The 25,523-nt window shown below is 40.7% G+C and overlaps 1 protein-coding gene across 6 annotated transcripts in view; it reads right to left on the bottom strand.

The window, feature by feature from the left end:
• mvb12ba (multivesicular body subunit 12Ba) overlaps positions 1-25,523 on the bottom strand; it is a 287,792-nt gene that overhangs the window by 48,688 nt on the left and 213,581 nt on the right. For 4 of the 6 annotated variants that reach the window (XM_069888159.1, XM_069888155.1, XM_069888151.1 and 1 more), the window contains one exon: positions 1,697-4,002. The exons of the other annotated variants lie outside the window; for them this stretch is intronic. In XM_069888159.1, coding sequence (XP_069744260.1) covers positions 3,916-4,002 — 87 coding nt within the window. In that variant the 3' untranslated portion in view covers positions 1,697-3,915. Of the gene's footprint in view, positions 1-1,696; positions 4,003-25,523 lie in introns of those variants that run through there. 6 annotated transcript variants of the gene reach the window in all.

A 25,523-nucleotide genomic window follows, 5' to 3' on the forward strand; every position in this document is an offset into this window, starting at 1 on the left:
ACTTCTTTACCTCAAAGTGCTTCAGTTCACAAAGCTGTTCCGAGTGTGAGGTAGAGAGGGTATCCTTGAAAGAGTAGGCTAACACGGCATCCAGATAGAAAAGTAGTCCAGTTTAAAATGACATTTTGGCCTTGCAGTAAAAATAAAGTGTGCAGAGATTTAAAACCAGATCCAGGTTACCAGAGCTGTTATTTTGAAGTGCTGCTAAAAATGCTCCACCATCCTCTCCCCTTCTCTTACCTCCTTTGTGTAAATTAAGACAGAGACCAATGCTGTCAGTTTAGTGATTGAAAGAATAAATTCAAAGATAGGATAGCAAAGGGAGTGAATTAAAAGAGGGCAAAACACAACTTCCAATCAACAACCTGAAAAAATAAAAGAAAGCTTCAATTTCAAAACAAAAGAAATAACATTTAAAAGTTTTAATCCAAAAGCTAAAGGAAAGTCAGCGCAATTTTCAAGTTTATTTAAAAGTCAATATTTTAAACATTTTAGGTTTTGAAGCAGTTTAGTCTGCAGATACATCATCAGAGCAGCTGCAGCTTTTTCTAAACAAGACAGCCAAGCAATAACAGAAGATGGATACAGAAGATTGTGACATACACAGTGCTGAGCCTCTGTGTAATGGATGGATTAGTTCCAAGAAAATTGTCTGTGTTGTGGTTTTCAGCCAAAAAAAACTTATCAAATTTTTGTTTCTTTCACATTTTCATTTATATTTTTTTCTAATAAATTCCATGTGAGCATTATTTTATTCTATATCTGAAAGGTTTTTGGTCTTGATTTGTGAATTTAGTTATTGGAATGTGTGGTTAACTCGCACCACTCCACTGCATTGACTAGGAAAACTCTTTTGTGGAAGAACCTGCAACAGAGCTCAGTGAAATTTATACATCCTTGCACAGTGCATCCCCAAGTTACAGCAGGTTGAGCGAGAGAATTCACAAATCACTCCCCAAAAATTTCAGGTCGGTACATTTACTAAGGTGCACAAGCAACTACTTGAAGAACTACAACTAAAAAAAATTCCACGTCAAGTGTCATCACAACATTTTAATCACATTCTTTCTCAAAGTTCAGAAAGTTGGGACATCCAAGAGATACAGAAGGAGATGAGAATGCAATAAAATGGGGCTTCACTGCAGTGCTGAGGAGTGCTGTGATCACAGAAATGCTGAATTTAAAATTAGGCAATAAAACTGGTCCCTTTCTCTTTGTGCAGGTAGTTACCCAAGAAAAGGGAATTCACTTCCCACATTCTTAAATTATTTCACACAAACTGGTGAATAGTTCACTTATTTAATTGACTGCAATTAGCATGTGCCACTTAGAGCAATAATAAACCAATAGGTGTTCACAGGTTGTATTGAAATACTGAGGATATGGACTCAGTAGAATTTCTGGTGTATTTTTGTTGAATGACAACATTGTCTGACTGGCTTAATGCAACCTAGATTGTATACCTAAAATGGATGAGAGGGGGGGGTGGGGGGGTGGCTTGGGAGGAGGGAGGGGGGGGGGGGGGAGAAAAAGTCACTGTATATGTGTGAAAAAGAAAAAGTGTATATCATGGCTAACGTGATTTATGGTGTGAAAAATAAAAAATTTAAAAAAAAAGAAATACTGAGGATATGAAAAGGTGCTTCATGAATGCAGTTTTGTTTTTGAAATAGTATCTCAAACATAAAATAAGAAGTCACTTAAAATTATTATTTTATTTAACGAGTTACATTAATACAAATTCAATAAACCAAATTGTAAACCTTCCTTTGTGAGTACAAGGAGTTTACAATAAATACAGAAAGAGTTTAGAAAAGTGGTTTAAATCTCCAACATAATTAAAAATCAAACCGTTAGGATAGTTAAAAATTTTTTTTGATAAAAATGTAATATTTGGATGGAATTGCTCCACTTTAAATGACTGTTATCATGTTTCAATTATATCAAAATATGAATGAGCGAAATGAAGATAGCTGGGCCACTTAATGCTCTGTTTTATACAAAGGTTCATTCTTAAGTCTATCTTAAGCTCCACCAGATATTTAAATGCAGTCAATATGATACAAAATGCCTGGCATTTCTTTTACAGAAACAGGGCCAGGGTGGGTTACACAATCTCTACTGAATAGAAGCAGAAAATGAGACTAACAAGATAAGCGCACAACTTGTTGCAGGATTGAAAATCAACTGTTCCAAAGCTTCAAAATATTTATCTCAAACAAACTATGCTGATTCAGAACACTTGTCCTACACCACAGGCTATGAAGTATTGTGCTAAAAAGTTTTTCACACACAGGACAGACATGCAACTCTAAAACACATCAGCTCAAGTCACAAACCCTTAAGACACAATAGGCAGAATTTGTTTTGCCCTGGAAAATAAGTTGTCAGGAGTTGGAAAATACTTTGACTTCTACATATAACTGTCACACATCAAGTATATAAACCAGCCAACATGCACTGACTTTACTTGTCGGCTGCCATCCACTGAAACACTAAATTCTGATGTCCCTGCACATTCATAACTGAATGCTGATTTTTGCCAGTGTGGATTGCAAAACCTTAAAAGCAGTAGCAGCATCGAATTGAGTGCATTGAGACAACGCTGGCAAATGAGACACTCCCATTAAAGAAAAGCCGACACTTAACAAATGCCTACAGTGTTACACAAAGTTTCCATCGCATTAATTTAGAATCACAGGCATGTTGAGCACAATACGAAAAAAGCAAGGAGCAAAAAAAAACTGTTAAGAGCCCAAAATCGTTTTAAAAAGCAGTGCAAAGCAAATCAGTGCATTTGACAAACCCATACTTTTCACTCAGATTACAATCACAGAATCATACCATATGCAACTATAGAATGACTGCAGTCAAATAATGTAATAAGATCGCACAAATGCCCCCATATCAATAGAGAATCAACGAGGAAGGCCTGTTTTAATATTCCTTCATCACATAAATGTTTTCTCAAAAACAAAAACTTTTTAAAGTACAGTGAGAAAATTTACAGGCTGGAGATGAAGAGAATCTCAACAAATAAAAATTTATAATTAGATCAAAAATGGAATACAGAATAATAATTTAAACAGAACAACTAGAACCCCTCGAAATGTCGGTAATCGAAATCCAAATCATACAAAGTGTTTAATTCTGAAAGATAATTTGGCAGTTGTGAGTTCAGGGGAAGAAAGCTGATCATTGATTAAAGGGGCAATGCAAATAAAGCTGTGCAAGAATGCTTGTGTATAAACATAATACGGCACATCTCAAGATAACTAATACCACCAAGGGTCTCCAGTTCTCCATCCTCTGACGACAAATGAAAAAAAAAATACTTTGACTTTGCTAACTTGTGGTTGACATATGATTTTAGATTTTTCCCTGTGACTGAAGTTTGAACTGCCAGTCATTAAAGCAGCTATGTCATGATATTTCCAAACTAAATTACATTTCATAGTTTAAGGAGTACATATAATTTGCTGTAATAACATTTTAAAAGAAATGGCTTGTTATATATTAACCAAAATGCTGCATAGTTTGTGAAAATTACTATCCCGTTAAGATTTCTACAGTGTGCAAAATTATTTTGATGAAAGAAAGGAGGAAGGAAATAAACTATGGCCTCATAAAGTAAAAATATCCAGCCGCTGTTTAGTAATTGTTACATTGATTAAACATGCTCAAGGAAGGCCAGAAGATCTGGAATTAAAGATCACATAAAACATTATTTACAAAATTCCATGTACAAAAGATTAAGTTGTAGGTAGACTGATGGCTATTAGAAATACTGTCCTTTTTGCTATAAAAGGGTACTATTTCAGAAGAAGGTAAAGAAAGCAAACTCTCCTGCTTCTGGTGGTGCTTTTCCAGTAGTTATCTGTCCCTTAATTTATAACAGCCCCATCAGGTCAGTCTTCAGGACATCAATGACTGCTGACATTTAGCGGGACTTGGTGGGAGACGGGCAGCAGCACTTTGTTCTGTTCTAAAGCTGTAGTCGTACTGGAAAAGAAAAACAGGCCATGAATACTCTTGATTCTTTCAAATATATACACTGATTGGCAATAAGATGAGGAAAATTATGTCACACAGATCTTGAATGACTAGTCAGTAAATTTGTTTCAATGCTTTATTTCTTTCAACAGTAAAAGTTAGCAAGACCACATTGGACACATTGTGTGTAGTTTTGATTGTCCAATTAAGTTTATTACTTAAATATCTATGACAGAGAGAAGGATTCTTCTGCGAGCAGCCTGACAGGCTATCTCTAACATTCATACAACCGTGTAAAGAGCACAATTGCAGAGTTTAGGACTGCAATAAAAAGGAAGATCAATTAGCACCAAGCCAGGGCAGCATGAGAGCACTGTTATGAGGTTCACTTAGGAGCCTGAGGTTATGGGGAAAAAGCATGCTTTAACACCCAGAAGATTTCTCCCCGATGGGAGAAGAGAGAAGAGAGTGTGTCCAGGGTGCGATGGGATTTTTAGTAAGTCAGAGATGTAGATAGAATCCATGGAGGGGAGGGAAGTTTGTAGGATGTCCTGAAGTGCTTACGAGGAAGCACGTCATTAAGTTGGAAAGAAGCAAAAAAAAAGATTCCCGAGGATGTTGCCAGGACTGGAAGGCTCGTGTTATATGGAGAGGCTAGGGCTTTTTTTCCTGGAGTGTTGGAGGGTGAGGGGTAGTATATAAAATTAAGTGGAGCATAGACAAGGTAAATAGTTATGTTTTTTCCCAGTATAAGAGAGCTTGAAACTAGAGGGTATATATCTAAAGTGAGAAAGGAGAGATTTAAAAGGGACTGGAGAAACATCTTTTTCACACAGAGGGTGGTCGTTTATGGAAGGAGCTGCCAGGGGAAGTGGTATAGGTGGGGATCATTGCAACTTTCAAAAATGCACTCAGGTAGGTGGAGAAGAAGTGTTTGGAGGGATATGAGCCAAACACAGGCAAATGGGACAACTTTTGTAGGCAGCTTGGTCAACATAGAGAAGTTGAACCAAAGATGCTGTAAAACTATGACTTCATAATTTTAAAATTTGTTATCACATTAATAGATTGTACTACAAGAACAGAGAAAGGAAAACTTACACTGAATTCAGCGTACTTTCTCATTATACCTTTAAAATGAACAAGTAAATTAGACAGCATTTGGCATTACAACGGCTCGAGTTAGAGGCGTGGATTCAAGCTGAAGGCCTTCAAGTTAAAGCTCAACTCTGATGACACTTTCAAGCAATATCTTTTCATGATGAGCTGATTAAAGGGATTCCCAACTCAACTCGACAAAGAGTTTCGGCAGGCAAGAACTTTGAGATCTCAAGTGGGTGAGGGGGGAAAAAAAGAGAATGGATTGGTATAATATTCAGATATTTAGGGGTGGAGGGTGACTACAGTGAGTAAATTACAGCCAATTCCTCAATTCTTGGAAGAGGAATTCTTTATTTCAGGCAGAAGGTTCTGTTTATTCTTTACTTTTTTTAAATACATAAAGAAAGAGAAATGCGTCAATTTAAGAAATGTTCCATAGAACATACTAATTAGGGTATGTGCCTAAGATTCTAAGAGCATCGAAGATTCAAATGGCAGTGTTGTAATAAACAAAAAGATTTGTGTAATAATCAAGATTTAGAAAGCTTAATTCTAGTAAATAATTAAATCAGTGATCACAAACAAATTTTTACATGGGACAGCTTAAGAGCTTTAATTTGGGTGTTCTACAAATGTGTAATCGTGGGGAAGGAACACAGAGTATTGCAGAGTACTCATCAGATGAATAAGCATAGAGTTTGAGAGAAGCTATTTGAATATAAAATGGTCAGGGTGTACACCAAAAGATCAAATACTTCCAATGCCTCCTCATGAATGCAGCAATGCAAGGGTTGAAGATAACCCTCCACCAGTTTATTATCACCTTAAACATTGGGGCAGAGGATGGAGAATGAAAAACAAACACAGAGACACAAAGCACTGCCATCTTAAATCCAAGAGTTGACTACAATCCGAGATCATCCTAAATGAGCAAAGGTGAAATCTTCTCTCATGGGTGCAACAGAAACAACCTCAGGCAGAATGAGACAGGGAGAGGGAGGAGGGAGAATATGACCAGAAAAGAAAATTGGCCATAAATTATGATTAAAGTTGCAGCAAAAATGGGCCACTTTTGGAAATGAAAGTGTCACATACATGCAGTTAGGTACTTTACAGAGTGCAGGTTAACATATTGTAAGCACATTTTCAGGAGGCCTTACCCTGGTCCAGACTGCATCAAATTGAGGAATTTTTCTTTACCATTGAATGCAAAAATAAAACAAAACATTTCTTTCCAGTCATTAAGACATCAGAAAACTACAAAGTCAAAAGAGGGACCAAAAATAAGGGTGGGGTGTGGAGAAAACATTTAAAGTGAGTGATAGGAGGATGAGGAGTGTAATGTGGATAAATATTATCACACAGGGGGTTGGAAGATTCTTTTACGGTTATAAAAACCGAAGTCCTCATCACATTTAAAATCGAGTTTTCTGTGAACTTGAAATACTGTAGCCTGCAAGGCTAAGGACCTAATGCTGGAAGATGTAGGGACACTGGGTAACTACAGACATTATGCCCCCAGTGGTGAAAGATGCGATTATACTGGGTTAACTACAGACATGGAAACCCCAATGGTGGAAGGTGTGATTATTTCCGCTTAGCAGAGATAAAGTACTACCTGGTGAAATACAGACACTTTTACCTGCCCAGGGAATTCACAGCCATGGTGATTGTCGCAGTATACGATTTGACTATGGCAAATGAGGGTGAAACCAAGAAGGAGTTTTACAGTGCCATCTGCACAGCCAAGACTTCCCATCTTGACGTTGCCATGATTGTTGCTGGTGACTTCAATCACACAGACCTGAAAAATGGTTTCAACAGCATGTGAACTTCACTACCAGAGGAGAGAACGTCCTGGTGTGTGCAAGGCTCCTCCTCACACCACCTTGGTGACTCGGATCATATATCTGTCCTGCTAACCCTAGTGTACAGACTGCTGGCAAAGCAAACTAGGTCAGTTCACAGGACGATCAGGATGTGGCCAGGTGGGGCCACAGCAGTGCTGCGAGATTGCTTTGAGACCACTGCTTTGAGACCACTGCTTTGAGGCGGCCACCTACAATGGTTGTGCAAACATAGAGGAGAAGACAAACTCAGAGACAGACTACATCAGCAAGTGCATCGAGGATGTCACCAAGATCAAATGCTTCACAACCAGGGCTAACCAGAAATATAGGTCCTATGGACCTATGCCGAGGTCCAGGCCCTTCTCAGAACTCGTGATGTTGCCTTCAGGACAGGGTGTAGGATGGCACTAATATCAGCCAGTGGCTGTACTCTCCTGTACAATCCAGAAGGGAAGTATGCACAAAAGATTCCCAGAAAGCTGTGCAACACTGGTGACATGAGGCGCATGTGGCAAGGGATCAAGACAAAAACAGATCACAAGTCAACTTTGCAAGTTAAGGGCAATAACGCCTCCCTTCCAGACAGACTGAACATCTATGCAGGTTTGATGAGAAGAACAGGATAACGCCAAACAAATTTCCATATCCCCATGATGAACAAGTCCCTTGCATAACTGTGGCCAAGGTGAGGAGAACCCTATTCAAGGTGAACCCCACAAGTGGAGGGACCAGACAACAAATCTGGTCGGGTACTGAAAGTTTGTGCAGACCAATTGACAGAGGTTTTCAAAGACATCTTCAACTCCTCACTGCAGCAGACCATTATTCCTGCAGGGTTCAAGACAGTCACCATCATCCCAGTACCCCAGAGGGCAACAATAACAGGCCTGAATGACTACCAGCCTGCGGCATTGACCTCCACCATTATGAAATGCTTTGAGTGTCTGGTTGGAACACATCAAAGCACAGCCACCAAGGACGCTGGACCCATTTCAATTTACCAATAGAAGAAAAAGTTCCACAGATGATTATATAGACTTGTCGCTTCACTCCATCACTGGAGTTTCCATCCTCCCCATCGTTGTGATCTACGAGGATCATTGTCTGAAGGGGGCACGCAAAATCATTGAGGAGCCCTTCCATGCTGCGCACAGAATCTTTCAGCTGCTCCCATCAGGTAAGAGATACAGGAGAATTAGAGCTACCAGCACCAGGCTGAGGAACAACCTTTTCCTACGGGTTTTTAAGAATGCTGAACAACTTGTCCTGCATTTGTATTCTTTGTCTGCATGTGTATATGTCTGCGTGTTTTGCACCGAGGATCGGAGAACGCTGTTTTGTCGGGTTGTATTTGTACAATCAGATGAGAATAAACTTGACTTGAACTACAGTGGGAAACTACAGACACGGTTACCCCAATGGAGAAAAGTGTGATTCCACTGGGTAACTTCATATGGGGTGACCCCAATGGTGGAAGATGTAATGACATTGGATAACTAGAGTTGCCATGGTCGTGTACTTATCTTAATCTGGAGTGGTGCTGGTTGCCACTGATGATGTAAGCACTGTGACGTGCGTAATAGTGCGCACGTGCAGATGTGTTAAGCGTCAGTATACAGTGATGGATCTCAGATGCAGAAGGAGGACAGAGAGAGTGTCAGGATCAACCATGTGGCAGTAAGCCAATGAGAAGGTCAGAGGAGTTCAGCTGGGTGGTGTTTGGGGAGTTGAAGAATCCAATGTTGTGTCTGGTGAATAATAAAGAAAGTCGACTTCATGGTATGCTGAAAGAAACAAGTGAGTGCATTCTTTATTTGATTGTAAGATGCGGTAAATCAGTGCTGTTACAAGTGGTGACCCCAAGAGTTCACAGTTCCTTATAATTTAAAATGGATAATAATGAGGATAAACCCCTTAGAGGAGCAGTTGAGGAGGCCAAATTGAAGATTTCCCCTCTTTTTATTAATAACGCACCATATATATGGTTTACGTGTGGAGCATCTTCCAGAGCAGATCGCCTGTGAAGTGGTGGATCTCTCAGTTGGTCCAGATGGTAATCTCCCATATGACATGCTTAAGGCGGCTATTCTGCGGTGTACTCAGCCATCAAGAGAGACTCGTATTGCCCAATTACTAGCTGATGATACCCTATATGATGGGCAACAGTCATAGATGTTGAGGAAGTAGTGCAGACTAGCTAGAACGGACCCTGTTGAAGGTGATTTTTGGAAACAGCGGTTCTTTTGATGTTTACTTCATCATGTTCAAGAGCATTTGGTGAGTGTCTTTCGAATGTTCACCTTGTTAATGTCCACAACCTCTGTAGTGTAGAGAGAAGGATTGGCTTCTTCCCCTAGTCAACAGAAGAAAATGGAACTGAAACAAGTGCTTAGTGCACCTCGTGAAGCGCCAACACTTTCTCAATCGAAAATAGCACCAGGATCATATCAATCGAAGGTAATTGAGTTGGAGCAGCAAATGGCAGCACCGACTGCACAGGTCCTGGCTTTGGACACACAATGGAATTCCTTCCACTGACCTGGTTGAAATCGTGGTGGTTGAGGACATAGTAGAGGCGACAAACGTTGTATATGTTGGAAGTACCGGAGGGCAGTGCGGTTAGTGCAACAGTTAGCACAACGCTGTTACAGCATCAGTGATCAAGAAAATGGTTTGAATCCCACACTGTCTGTAAGGAGTTTGTACGTTCTCCTCGTGTCTGTATGAGTTTTCCCCGGGGAGTCTGGTTTCCTCCCACCGTTCAAAACGTACCGGGGGTGTAGGTTAATCAGGTGTAAATTGGGTGGCACGGACTCGTGGGCTGAAATGGCCCGTAAAGTCTGTATGTCTAAATTAAAAAATGTAAAAAATGTACACTGGATAACTACAGTACTGGACACCCCAATGGCAGAGGGTGTGATTACTCTGGGTAACTAGAGTCCTAGAAACTCCTATGATGGAAGGCATGATTACACTGGTTAACTACAGACAGCATGACCTCAATGGTGAAAGATGTGATTTCATTGGCTAAGTTCATTGTCATTTGATTGTTCAAGTACAACCCAATGAAAAAGCAAGCTCTGGTACTTCATGCAAACACACATGCAACCCAACATGACACACATGCAGACAAATAATATAGACACATGACCTCAATGATGGAAGATGTGATTCCACTGGGTAACTACAGACACAATGGCTCCAATGGTTGGAAGGAGTAATTACACTGCATAACTACAGTCACAGTAAACCCAATAGTTGGAAAGTGTGATTACACTGGGAGCTAGTCATTGAAACCCCAATGGTGGAAAATGTGATTACAGTGGGTAACTTTAGACTTGGTGACCCCAATGTTGGAAAGTATGATTACACTTGGTAACTATAGAAACAGAAGCTGTAATTACCCTGGGGAAATGACAGACATGGTGACCACATTGGTGGAAGATGTGATGACACTGGATAACTACAGGCGTCGCAGCCCGAATAGCGGAAGGTTTAATTTCACTTGGTAATTGGAGATGTGCTGATCCCAGTGGCAGAAGGTATGATTAAACAGATTAACGACAGACAAGGTGTTCCCAACAGTGGAAGATGTGATTACCTGGTTAACTACGTATATGGTGACCCCAATGGAGGAGCACGTGATGACCCTGGGTAATGACAACAAGAGATTTCAATGGTGTAAAGCAGTGGTTCTCAACCCTTTCCTTTCCTCTCACATACCACTTTAAGTATTCCCTATGCCAAAGGTGCTCTGTGATTAGTAAGGAGTTGCTTAAGGCGGTATGTAGGTGGAAAGAAAAAAGTTTGAAAGCCACTGTTTTAATCGTTATGAGTAGTTTCATAACCCCAAAGGAAATCGGCCAATGACAATTTTTCTCAAGCAAAATATTTTAGTAACAATTTGGTCTAGAGCAGTGGTTCTCAACCTTCCCTTCCCATTCACATACCACCTTCAGTAATTCCTTACTAATCACAGAGCACCGATGCCATAGGGATTACTTAAAGTGGTATGTGAGTGGAAAGAAAAAGGTTGAGGACCACTGGGCTAGTGTGATTATATCGTGGTCGCTTATTTATCTGCATCAGCAGCGGTGCTGGTCACCACTGATGACGTAACCAAAGCAACATGTTTGGCCGTGGGTGTCGGTGGTGCCCCAGGGTCCATGGTCTTCTTCTCATGGCCACGCACACGCGATTGACTCAGCCCCAGTGGCACTGGTTTCACCCGGGGGCGGCATGCCTGCCAGTGCACATGTGCCATGGACTGGGTTGACGCATGAGGGTTCGGCTCGGCGGCGGCAGCGAGCGGTTGGAGCCAGGTCCAGCACATTCTTTAAGGAGAATAAACGGAAAAAAAGGGGAGAAAATGCCACTATGTATATTTAAGAGGGAAATGTTTGTATGTATCTTGATTGATATGGTTCAGTGTGAAAAAGTTAAAAAATTTAAAAATAGGAAAATAAATGGGGCTTTACATGCATTAAAAAGTAGGCTCGTTAGCCCACATTGTCAATTGGGCGATCTGAGGAGGGCGAGTTAGGAGTTGATAATTTCTGCTGACCGTTACATGGACATTAAAAAGTTACATGCTACAATTAATTGTTATTTTGCTAGAACATTACTTTCTTTTACAGTAGTTTTTTGCTATTGATATTGAACATTACTACAGACTTTAGATCTTTTGTATTTGTTAATAAAGACTGTTTAAGAAAATTCATTTGGGCTTTGTTACCAATTCATTCAAGAAATGTGTCACAGACAAATGCCTCACTTAGCCTCCAAGTGACTATATTATTGATCAAAGTCACGACATCGCACATACGCGGGTGTGTGTTTAGCATCAGTATATGGGTGATGGATCTTGGGTGCAGGGGGAAGAGGAGGAGAGTGAGAGCATCAGGATCACCTGTGTGGCAGTGAGCCAATGAAATGGTCAGAGGGCTTTGGCTGGGTGGTGTTTGGGGAGTTGAAGAATGCCAAGTTTTGTGTGAAGATAATAAAGAAAGTTGACTCCATGGTGTACTGAAAGAAACGAGTGAGTGAGTGACTTTTTAATTGTTTGTACACTGGGGTAAATCAGTGTTCTTCCAAGTGGTGACCCTGTGAGTTCACAGTCCCTTCTAGTTTAAAGTGGATAGCGATGAGGATAAGCCCCTTACAGGAGCAGACTAGGAGGTCAAACTGAGGATTTCCCCCTCCACCTTTTTATTAATAATGCACCAACGTGGTTCACAATCTCTCGAGGTGCGTTTCTCTATCCTTAGTGTGACAAGTGAAGACAGAATACAGTTTTCTTGTGGCACATATTCCAAAGTAGATTACCTGTGAAGTGGAGGATGTCTTAGTGGATCTGGATGGTAATTTCCCATATGACATGCTTAAGGTTGCTAATCTGTAGCGTACTCGGCCATCTAGGGAGACTTGTATTGCCGAATTACAAGCCTAGGCAATAGGCAACCCTCACAGATGTTGAGCAGATAGCACAGGCTAGCTGGAACAGACCCTGTTGAAGGCGATTTTTGGAAACAGAGGACCCTTTGCTATTTACCTAGACATGTTCAAGCATATTTGGTGAGCGTCGGATCATGTCCATGTCCTCCACCATGAAGATAGAGTGATTGGCTACTTCCCCTAGTCAGCAGAACCAAATGGAGCTGGAACAACTGCTTACTACACCATGTGAAGCACCGGCACCTTATCAATCGAAGGTAGCGTCAACACCTTATTAATCAAAGATAACAGAGCTGGAGTGGCAAATGGCAGCAATGACTATGCAGGTCCAGGCTTTGGGAATGTAACAGAATTCTTTTCATTGACCTGGTTGGAATTGTGGTAGTTGAAGATGTGGTAGAGGCGACGGACGTCGTATTTGTTGGAAGCATCGGAGATTTAGTGCTGCTGCCTGGTCCTGACAGCCACCTTATGACTTCTACAAATGGCAACCGGGAAACGACCAGGCCCGGCAGAAGAGGCAACTGCTGCCCATGGGCAGGTCACTACAGTCTCTTCTTCAAAGACTGTCTCTCAGGTGCTCAATTTCTTGTCGATTCTGGTACAGAGAATCTGTGGTCCTTCCAACCACAGAAGAATGCAAATACCTCCAATATGTTGTGTTCTTTCAGCTGTGAATGATTCTCATATACAAACATATGGCCAGAGGTCACTCACGTTGGATTTCGGTCTAATAAACCTTTTCGGTGGGTTTTCATAGTTACAAACGTGGCAAATTCCATTTTGGGAGCAGATTTCTTGTCACGTGTATCTTGGTTGGTGGATTTGAAAAATCGCTGCGTCATGGACCGCAGCTCTTGGATGCAAGTGAGCTGCATTTGTCTTCCCTCCAATGTCATCAGCCGCCTGATGAGCCTTCAACCTGGCTCCTGCCCTTTCTGAGCCTTGCTCAAGTGTTTCCCTCACCTAGTGACCCTATTGTATCATCATACAGACTTTAAACATACAGTAACCCACCATATAGTGATTCAGGGACCTCCTGTGGTAACACACCATATAATGATTCGGGGTCCTCCTGTAGTAGTGCAGGCTCATAGATTAACCCCCGGACCATCTTAAAATCACAAAATCAGACTTCGACCACATGCAAGAGTTGGGCATTGTCTGCAGATCTGACAGCTGCTGGGCTTCAACGTTGCATATGGTTCCAAATAAATCTCTTATGGATTGGCAGCCATGTAGTGATCATCGTGCCCAAAATAATTCTACCGTGCCCGATCAATACAAACATCCCAGTTTACAAGACTTCTCAGCAAACCACCATGGCAAACATCTATTTGAAAAAAAAAATCTGCTTACTATTAGATTCCAGTTGAGCCTTCTGATGTCGTGAAAATGGCAGTAATTACCCCTTTTGGCATGTTTTGAGTTTCTGTGAACGCTATTTGGGCCATGGAACACAGCTCAGACATTCCAGTGGTTTATAGACCACTGACTCGCTAGCCTCGATTTTGTGTTTATTTACATTGATGATATCCTGGTCACAAGTGTAGATGAAGAGGAACACAAGCGCCACCGTATCTCATTGTTTCAGAGGCTTGATGAGTTTGGCCTTGTGATCAATCCCAGTAAATGCATTTTTGATGCTGCTAATCTTATATTTTTGGGATAGAGTATTTTGTCTGATGAACTGAAAGTGCAAGAAATTGAAAAATTTCCTACCACCATTACGTTTGGTCAGTTGTGATGTATTTAAGCATGACAAATTTTTATTGCCGTTTTCCTTCCAAATGCTGCAGTATCTCTATTACCCCTTACAGAACAAATAAAAGGGTTGATAAGTCCGTTTCCAAAAGACCATTAACTTTGGAAGATGATCACTTGAGCTTTTGTGGATCATTGGATTCTATCTTTCGGTGTTCCGGGCACTATTACAACGGATCGAGGGTCTAGTTCGAGTGGGCATTGCTCCGAGCTCTCACAGATCTTCTGGGCACTACCAGTATTTGCACTCTAGGTTACCATCTGCAGGCCAACGGCCTGGTGGAATATTTCCATTGACAAATGAAAGCCACATTGACTGTAGGTGGTGATGCATCTACATGGAGCGAACTTTTGCTCCTTGGTGCTGTTAAGGTGGATCTTGGATGTTCAGCGGCAGAGCAAGTAGATGACACTTTGGTAACCTTGCCAGGTGAGTTTGTGAATCCAGTCCAAGCATTATGCTCAGTAATCTGGCTAGTTATGTTGATCATTTTATGTTGATGGGGTGGCACGGTTGGCGTTGTGGTTAGAACATCGTCTTTACAGTGCCAGTGATCATGACTCGGATTTGAATCCCACGCTGTCTGTAAGGAGTTTGTACATTCTCCCCATGTCTATGTGGGTTTTCCCTGGGGGTTCCAGTTTCCTCCCTCGAAACATACTGGGGGTGTAGGTTAATTGGGTGTAAATTGGGCGGCATGGACTTGTGGGCCGAAATTTAAAAAAAATCTTTGGGAAAACATGAAATTACTCCGCCCTACTCCCACACAGATGCTTCACCTGCCGTGTTGTGCCAAGTGATTTACAATGCTGTACTCATATGTTCCTTCCGCATGATGCTGTTCTCAAATCGTTTCAGCCCGTTTACGATGGTCTTTTTCAGGTCATATGATGCCACCTGAAAACCTTTTTGATAGATAGGGTTGGAAAAGCTGCATCGACAGGTTGAAGCCAGCGTATATCGACAATCCTTGTTCTGCATTGGAACCAGAGTCAGAGGACAAGTCGAACCCTTACCTGTCGGACCGTGCATCGGGCCAAACAGTAAGTCTTCCAAACCATTATGTAGTGAAACAGTTCCAGTCACCTCTGCATGGTTCAGAGGCTGAGGAGAGGGGCGTCACGGTTGTGTACATACCTGCGTCAGGAGCAGGTATGGACTGCTGATGAAGTAACCGAAGCGACGTGCAGGAGTAATAGTGCATATGCGCGGGTGTGTTATGCGTCAGTATATGGGTGATGGATCTCGGATGCAGGAAGAGGAGAGTGAGAGCATCAGGATCACCCATATTGTGGTGAGCCAATGAGATGGTCAGAGGAGTTTGGCTAGCTGGTGTTTGCGGAGTTTAAAAATGCAATGTTGTGTCTGAAGAGAATAGTCAACTCCATTGTGTGCTGAAAGAAAAAAGTGAGTATATTATTTAATTGTTTGTAAATTGGGGTAAATCAGTATTCTTACAATTACACTGGGTAACTTCAGATGTGGTGACTCCATTGGTGGAAGGTGGGATTACACTGCGTAACTACAGACATGGTGACCCAGTACCTGAAAGTGTGATTACACTTGATAACTACAGACACGGTGAGCCCAATGGTGGAAGTGGTGATTACACTAGTTAACTCCAGGGAGACCCTCATGCTGGAAGGTGTGATTACACTGGGTAAGTACAGAAATGTTGACCCCAAAGATGAAAGGCGAATTACACTGGAACAGTTACCCCAATGGTGGAAGGTGTGATTACAGTGGATAATGACAGGTGTATTGACCCTAATGATGGAAGGTGCAATTCCACTGGGGAACTGCAGACATGTGTCCAGTGGTGGAAGGTGTGATTCCACTGGGAACCTACAGACGTGGTGGTCCCAGTGGTGGAAGGAGTAATTACACAGGGGAACTGTAGACATGTTCATTGACCTCCAGCTGCATCCCACATTTGAATAAGCAATGGTCCTTCACAAACAACATTACAAACTAAAATTATGCCTTTGATTTTGTGGTTAAAGTTTATAGACCTGTGTATACCAAGGCAATTGCTGGAGCTTCCTCAGTAATAATGCAATGGAAGTGCCAGAGGAAGAAATATCGGTTCAGATCATCCACACTCCCCAGGAACACTTCTCTATCACGTTTCTTTATGATTTCCACTGCTCTTCATAGGAGTTAGCTGCATGCCCTACCTCCTACATCAACATGCAAAAGGTCAATGTTCAGATTAAAGTCTTTTGGGAACCAGAAAAACAATGCAGGGAAAAGGGTGGGGCAAAGAACAGAAGAATAGCTTTAAAATGTTGTTTTCAATTGCTCTGATCAATTTCCTGTATTTCAAGAGACAGTCCTATCATTTTATAGCAATACTATGAACAATACCAGATGCTGTAGGGCACAGTTGGAAATGTGCTGGTAGAAGTGTGGACAGATTTTGGAAAGTGAGTGGAAGCTGCCATCTCGTGGTAGATGAAGGGAGAGCAGAAACATGCACTGCTCATTTGCAGATATTTATTTGAGGGGGAAGTTGGCAGTTCCAGACCATCATGAAATTACATCATCAACATCTTTCAAAACCATTCCAAGGTTTGAAATGGAGTCATAAATATTCCTTACATTTTTATGTGTGGATTGAAAACCAGTTCAATGTTATAATCTATTACTTTACAAATCAGTAATAGATTGTGAAGCAACACACGAAGTGCTGGAGAAACTCAATGGGTCAGGCAGCATCTTTGGAAAGCAATAGGGAGTCTAGGTTTTGGCCTGTAAACCCTTCATCAGAAATATTTGTGAATTTGTTTAAGTCTGTACAAACCCACTTAGAAACTGCTTTCTGCATTATATGCAGTCCACTCGTCAAAAGTTCAAAGAATATTCAAGTGTGTCATCGTGAATGGGATACAGGACACCACAGAAATCAGGCACATTCACTATTTAAAAAAAATTCACAATGCAAAGGCTACAAATCAGGATTTTGTTTTTAAAATCCCCAATAATTTGCAATTCACTGACATCATAATTATAGAGAGGAAAGCTAAACTCTGCAGATGCTGTGATGGTAGTATCTTTGGTACATGAAGAACGCTGCGACTTGTGTTTTTCTCCAACAATTTTGTGTAAACAAAATGATAAAAGATGAATTTATAGTCATATACAATGTACATATAAACTGAAATTCTTTCTTGCCTCAAGTGAAGACTGATGGGAATACATCATCACCAGAAACATTTTTAAAGGGGCATTATTTTTACTCTAAACCGATGACCACAGTTTCAGAGTTATACCTTTCTTCACCAGAGGAAGCACTCGGGGATTAAAAAAAAAACCTCTCACAGCCTTGTACATCCCAATTCAATCATCTTTTGTTCTTCTAAATTCCAGGGAGAATGGGGTCAAATCAACTCACTTTTTCCTCAAAGACAACCCCTCATGCCAGAATTGAATGAACTAATGAATTTTTGCTCTGGTATTGTGGGGGTGCAAACTCATCTTCAAGCCTAGGTACAGGACAACAAACACAGTATATTGCAATGCATCCTTGGTCCAATGCCTCAAGATCATAACTTTAGTGTGATTCAGGCACTGCCAAACACATTGCAGATCATTTATCCTGTGCATGCACTGAATCACTTCATGAAGAGAGGTGGCTTATTGGAATACTTTGTGCCATGATTAAGCTGTACCAGAAATGTAGATTCAAAACAAAAGCAAATGTTGAGCTTGATGTATGAAGGTCCGGCCTAAAAAGGATATTCTGCATGAACCACACATTCTTCACATACTGGACACTTTCTCCTCCCATTGAGGAACCTCAAGAGCGTGAAAACATGCATCAACAGGTCTAATACAGTTTCTTCCCACAGCCACTATGCTCCGAAATGAACCCCATTAAAGTGTTATCACACTGTCCTTGTTTTAAGCTCATTGATATTTTTCCCTCATTGTAACTCTCAAATTGTTCTTTTACTATATACAGTTGAATGAAAGAGTTAACATGTCAGATCACTTGCAAAAAACGATTCTCATTGTACAATATGAAACATTAACTGAAACATCTGCTTTTCCTGTTCACAGATCACTTTATCAACAGGTGCAAAGCACAGCTCACGAGGGCTTCAATGGAGTCACTGGAGGTGCGGATTGCTCCGGGTGACACCAAAACGACTGTCGATAAAATTTTTCATAAAAAATATCCCTGTATCCCAGCTTACATGTATCTATGTTCCCACTGTGACAGATTATGTCATATTTTATATTGTATATAGATATGTTTTAAAGGAGATAAACTGTGGCAGTTTTTTTTAGTGTAGGTCACACACAAACAGTTCGAAACAGATCTCTTTTAAAAGACTGGAGCTCTGCTCAAGCCAGACAGGCCTGGCTCCGAGTGCCTTTATAAAAACTTTGAAGAGCACCAATAGGGACTTCACTAATGATTGTTGTTTTGGAAAGCAACAGATGAAAGAAGTCAGAGGATTAGGTTCGGAGCTGCAGTCTGTCTGAGGGCAGTTGGCTGCTCTAAGAGTGTCATGTGGTTTTGCAAGCAGAGAGAGAAAAACAACAGGCTTTTCTCTGGGAGTGAGAGAGAGAATTCAGTTCTACAGTTCAGCAGCAGCAGCAGCTGGGACTAGAACAGGACAAGCTGGCAAGGTTGTGGAAAAACCCCATTTTGAAGAAGGGTTGTGAGTTTTTAGTTCAGCCTGGTCAAAGCCCTTGGGGTCCATACAAGAGGAGAAGGACTGGTTGCCTAATGTTTCACTTGAAATAAGAGAAACAAAAAGGAACTCTGTGATGACCTGAAAGAAAGAGGTTATCATCTGGAAAACTCTGGTGGGGCAAGTTTCTTCGGCAAGACACTGATGCGGCTGATTAGAAAGAATTAGTTTGTGTCCAGTGAACAACAAATCTCTCTATGAAAACCGACAAGAATCTTCCTGAGTGGTAACCATTTACCTTTCAAGCACCAAATCCTGGTGAAATTCATAAATGTTAAATTCTATGCACAATATAAGAATGGCCTGCAACCAGTAAACTTGGAGATGTGAGATTGGACTGTGAATTAAAAAACTTTTCTAAACTTACACACTCGTTACATACACATGCACTTAGAATTAGAAGGGGGTTGTTAGGTTAAGTAAGTTAATAGTAATAATTTAGAGTTTGATCCTATTTTCATGTTTAAAGATAATTAAAAGCAACTTTTGTTTAAGTAACCATTTATCTTGGTGAATTTCTGTTGCTGATGGGTTTTGGGGTCCTCTGGGCTTGTAACACTACAAGGCTAAAACTATGCTAATTTACTTTTTGTATCTTCTAATGCACTTGGGTCAGAGCCCCGCCCCCCCCCCCCCCCCCCCCCCCCACCTCCAGCAACATGGACGTACCTGTTTCTTCTATACTCAGTACCCTCGGGGGGGGGGGGGGGAGTAACACCATGAGATACCTGACCAGGTGACATCAACCCTAGTGATGCCACCAGGTGGCTTCAGCAAGTTCTCAAATCTGCACGAGCCATATTCAATAAGATTGTGACTCATTGTTTGCCCCCATTGCACTTACCCACACCTGCACATCCCGTTCAATCCTCTGACATCCTGCCCCAATCACAGGCTTTGATTGAGGTGCAGGCCCACTTCATCACTTTGACCTATGAGCCTTCCAGAGCATCACCAGGGAACGGCTGTACCTCAGTCACCTTCGCTGACTCATTGGTTCAGCTATGTTGGTCATACCTGCCTCAAATTCTCATGGAATAGGTGGCTAATTCTGTCGTGCTGTGGGAACTAGAAGAGGAAGTTCCATTCCATAGTCTTATCTGTCTTTGTGACTGCAGACATCTTTTTTCACTGAATGAACCTGGTATTGATTGTATCCCAAGAAGATGATTGTACCTAATCAATGACTCCCCATAGGTGGCAGAACGGGTGGGCAAGGTAGTTTAAAAAAAAAGCATACAAGCAAGGATGGCAGCCTTCATTAGTGGAAGCATAAAATACAAGAGCTGGTAGGCTATGGTACAGCTTTACTAAACATTGGTGTGGCCAGATCTGGAGCATTGTGTGCTGTTTCAGCTGCCACAGTCGAAAAAGGATGATCTACACTTGAGAGCATCCTGTTCCAGAGAGATTGCAAAGGTGGTGCTCCAGAATGGACTATCTCAGTTACATGGGAAGAACAGAGAAGTTGAAGTGGAGAAGGCTGAGGTACAGCCGTTCCCTGGTGATGCTCTGGAAGGCTCATAGGTCAAAGTGATGAAGTGGGCCTGCACCACAATCAAAGCCTGTGATTGGGGCAGGATGTCAGAGGATTGAACGGGATGTGCAGGTGCGGGTAAGTGCAATGGGGGCAAACAATGAGTCACAATCTTATTGAATTTTGAGGTGTATAGACAGTCATAAGCTTTTTTCCACAGCAGAGGTGTCTGTTACCCATGTATGAGATGTGTACTGGTCTGCTTACAAAACAATCTCTTTGTCTGCATTTTAAAAAATATAAATACACCTGGCTACGAGGAAGAATTTTTTTCACCAGAGGATGTTTAGAGTTTGGAATTTGCCTTTGCTCTGTACCAACTGATCATTCTGCACTTCTGTACGGTGTCTCATTTGCTGTACTATGCACGGGATGTCTAAATGGACAAATTTGAACTTGAATGTACTGCCTGACAGGGTGGTGAGACAGAAACTCAAACAGGAAATTTTTCCTAAAAGCACACTTGCAAGGCAGACACACAAGGAAATAACACAGGAAGATTTTTAAAAAAATAAGAAGTGGGAGCAACCAATTAAAGCCTGCACCAACATTCAGTAAAACTGTGGTTGTTTGAACCTGGCCTCAACTCAGTTTCTCTTGAACATATTCCCCAAATATTCATTAATTTCTGTTAAAAAAAAAAGCTCCTCTGCCGAAGGCAGACAACTTGAATGCAGTTAAACAATCCAACATGTTTCACAAACTGCACTTGAAGACATTGAAAACTGCTCATCTCAACCCTATTCTGAATATTTAATTTTGACATTGGATGTTCTGTTCACAATATCAAACTGCACCTTGATAGCAATGCTCATTTAATTTTATTTGGGTATCTCGTCAGTGAAGACTCAATGTGAAGCTGTCCCAACAAGGAGAGCATTGGAAATTTCAATTCTGCTGATGAGAGAAACATCGCCAGATTTAGGCAATGAGCAGAATGCAAATCAACTGTAAAAGATTATTGCTACACATCCTTATTCTGCCTCAGAACAATTCCTGTTGCCAGTCACATCATCATCAACCATGGGCTGAGCACCTCACATACTAGTACTCACTCAGTATGTAATAAGTATTGTTTGAAAGCAGTGAAGTAGAGTGATCATTTGTTTTTTCAAAATGTTTAAAGTGCTGTTAGAAATGAATCCTTGAAGATGGAACTGTAACAAATACAATTCAACTCTGATATCTGAAAACGGATTATCTGAAATCTTCAGTTAATCAAAATTTTTTAGACCTGAAAATGATGTCATTTCACCGCCAAATATTTTTGGATAAATGAGCAATCCAAAACAATCAAAAATCTTCAGTTATCTGAAATATATTTTGAGCTGAACTGACGTCAGAGGTTGAAAACTGGAAAGAATTAAACATTATTTCATGCTTAAAATGCCTTCCCTTGTTTGTTGTTTAAAATACTGTTATAAGTGATTTGCTGTTGCTACGAGGATGAAATGACCAAAAATATAGTTTTTTTTTTCTGAAATAGGCCCAATCCTGCCCATTTCAGATAATCGGAGCTGTACAGTATATTCAAAGCTCTGTCTGTGGGTCCATGTGAGAATGGCTTGTGGCCAACTATTTTAATTCCCCTCATCATTCCCACAAGACACGTCTGTCCTCAGCCTCATCATTGCCAAGATGAGGCCAAACATAAATACGTTCAATTCCTCCTGGACAGCCTTAAACTCAATGGTATGAACATCGATTTCTCCAACTTTCGGTCACCCCCACCTCCATCTTGTTTCACCGCTTCCTTCTCTTCTTTACCCATTCTTGTTTTTCTCTATAACCTTGCTCTTTGCCCCCATGGTCTCTCCCTGTCTTCTCTCCACCTCTCCCATCTTCTCTCCAATGCCCTATCGCCACTTAACCCTTCCCCAACTCCTAATCCCCTTCCCCAACCCTGTCCACCTTGATAGAATTGATATCACCTCTTCCTATTTTAAGTAAAGGGCTCCCACCCCAAATGTTGACTGACCATTTCTTCACATGGATGCGGCCTCATTTTCTGAATCCCTCCATTTTACTCAAGATCACAGCACCTGCAGTTTTTGTGTCTACTGATTCAAAGATTAATCTCCTTTTAAAATGAAGAGTTATTTAAAAACAAATTAACATGTGTACTGCCCCACACTTTACTGGTTATTGCAGTGATTCCAAACAGAACTGTTAGCATTTACCATTTCAATGGCTCTGAGTCCCAAACATCCATACCTACATTTCCAGAAATGGAAGCTTAGGACATTCCAAATGCAAAGATCTTGCATCAGGTTAGATTCAGAGCTACGAACCTCTACTCAACATACTGGAGATTTTGGGGTAACAGATTAGAGAGCAACCAATAAAATGTCAATGTTTGAATCACTTCATTACTTATTTAAATTTGTTTCAGAGATTTTTATTCAATAATATTTTTTAGAAAATAATTTGCTTCTAAATAGTGTACTTACAACCTGGGAGTTGGACAGAAAATGATCCTGTCTCTCTGTGGGCAGAGTTTAGGATTAATGAGAAACTCAGCAGGTCCCGCAGCAATCTTTATGTAGCAAAGATACATAACCAACTTTTTGGGTCTGAGCCCTTCATCAAGGAATGAGCAAAAAATAGACAGGCACCTGAATAAAATGGTGAGGGGGAAAGAGCATAGGCCTACAGACAAAAGGTCACAGATGGATATGAGTAGGAAGGCAGAGAAAAAAGCTGGGAAGTGATGGGAGAAGGGATAGATCTCTGAAAGGAGAGAGATAGGGAGAGAGGAGAGGAACAGACAGGGGTGGCCTAATGGAAAACAGAGAAGTCGATGTTAATGCCACCTGATAGGAGTGTTCCCAGAAAGAATATTAGGTATTGTTTGTTCCTCCAATTTGTGGATGGCCTCTGTTTGGTAGTGCATGAGGCCATGAACAGTCGGCTCATGACCTGCTCAGTTTCTCCAGCACTTTTGTGTATTAAAATACAATCACAGCAGCTGCAGACTTTCTTATTTAACCCTTCTATGGGCAGAGACCTTGTCCACATGGTTGGGTGCACCAAGATTGCTCCATATTCCAATCATACACAAATTATTCACATGGGACTATCGTGAACCCGACAGTATGAATCTCCCCGTTATGTCGCATCACTTTCTTGCACCAGATCTACCCAGTTCATTCACGCCAGATTTGGAGAACTTTTAATCAATCCTAAACATTAAAACCAAAGAGAAAAAAAATTGCCATAAGTTCAACCTTAGCCACACATTTTAATTTCAGCTGTCAAGAGAGAGAACCACCAAGGCATGAATTCTTAATTAGATGATAAGAATTGCTCCACATAACAGTTCTTCATATAGGCAACTATACCAATGCAGCAATACATTTAATGGTTCTCAGTATTAAATATGTGTTAAAGCTGCTTGGCTTCAAAATACATTTTATATTGAAATGGCAATCAAGATAAATTATCCTGCCAAACTTCGTGTCTCTGCAATAAGAAAAAGTGCCAAGCACTTAATAAGTGTTCAAGCTGTGGCTTTCAGGTGCCTTGGTTTGAAGCCCAAGAGATGGGCACTGGAAAGAAAACTCCATCAAAGATATTTACTGACAATGAAGACTGGATCCTATAAACTAATCTGTCAGTGTCCACCTAGAAATAATGCGAAGATGGAAGTACAAGTCCTCAGGAACAGAATCCATTTGAACCTCTCTATGTTGTCAGGTAATGGAAACCTCTGCTCCAACCTTTAGAAAGGATGGAGAGTGCAAACCCCACAGAAAGGAATCTTCTGTATGACAGTTGTTGTTCATTGTTAATTATTTCACACATAGAGGAGTCCAAGAGCTGAGAAGAATTCATGTCTTTTAACAGCAGGTTAGATTAACTGGGATAAAGGGCTGCACTCGGTATTTCCTTTGCATTAATTCTCTCATTTCTACTTGTTCAATTTGCTCACTGATCAAACCCCCTTAATAGTGTGGATAGAAAGGAATCAAATCTCTTTCCCTTTACATGAGGTTACAGGTACAAGTTTATTCATCTGAACAAAAAGATCAGGCTATGTGGGAGAGGTTATGACAATTGACTGAATTGAGTTTACTGAAAGCTTATTAACTGATTAAAAATATAATGAATTTTTAAAAATAAGTTTAATAGCTATTTTTTATTTCACTGAGGTTTGATTTTTTTTGACACTTCAGGATGATCAAGTCTAGGGTGGGTTAGCCAGCCTTCAAAAAGTTAATACCTGCTGCATTCAACTATATAACACTAGGTCTAATTAGAATGTTCATCAGGAGGGAAGCCGTAAATGGAAGGCAAAGTCATACAACTGATTTAAAAAAACATGAATAGGAGCATCTCAGAACTAAACATTTTGTAAGAATTCTTTGTGGTGCATATTGAACATCCAGATCAGTTAAAAAAAAATTAATACCACACATTTCCAATGTGAATGCAGTGTGGTGCCAGTAGTGATCACCAAATGTGTGAAGCGATATAAAGAGTGGAAATAATTTTGTCTCCAGGTTGCTATGGGGAAAATTCTAGGGATTCAAATTCTGTTTGGTTTAAAAACTGTACTTGAACCTGTAGGTACTGCACTTCAGGCTTCCATGCAGACCCAAACTGCATGTGGTACTCCAAGTGCAAAGTCCATGTCCTGTAAAGTTGCATTAATTCTGCACACCTTTCTTCCACGCAGCCTTGTTATTTTAAAAAGTACCTTTAGACTTGGAATTTTGTTTAAATAAAAAAAAAATGAGTGCACATTGAAAAATGTTTTATCTAAAAAGTAGTTAAAGTGAAAAGGTCAATGATAAGTATTGTATTTCAATTCTGTTTTGTTCAGAATGATTCAATGCAATATTAAAAGTTACAGTAATATCTGGCCTACAAACTGTCAGGATAAATGAATGTTTCTAGAACATACAGCACCAGCTCAATTTCCGTCATTTGTTTACAGTGGCAGTAAATTTAAAAAGCAGTGAAGGGAAACAGGAAATGTATGGAAGTGCAGAGTGAAGAAAAACAGGCAGAGCAACTTTGATCATTTGTAAACCGATAGTCTTACACCCTGCAGTACTTGCACAAACCAGCAGGTGCTGCTAAAAGACCACTGTTCTCTTTGGAAACATTGATGAACT

The sequence above is a fragment of the Narcine bancroftii genome, chromosome 1, assembly GCF_036971445.1.
Source record: "Narcine bancroftii isolate sNarBan1 chromosome 1, sNarBan1.hap1, whole genome shotgun sequence".
In the NCBI taxonomy this organism is placed as follows: Eukaryota; Metazoa; Chordata; class Chondrichthyes; order Torpediniformes; family Narcinidae; genus Narcine; species Narcine bancroftii.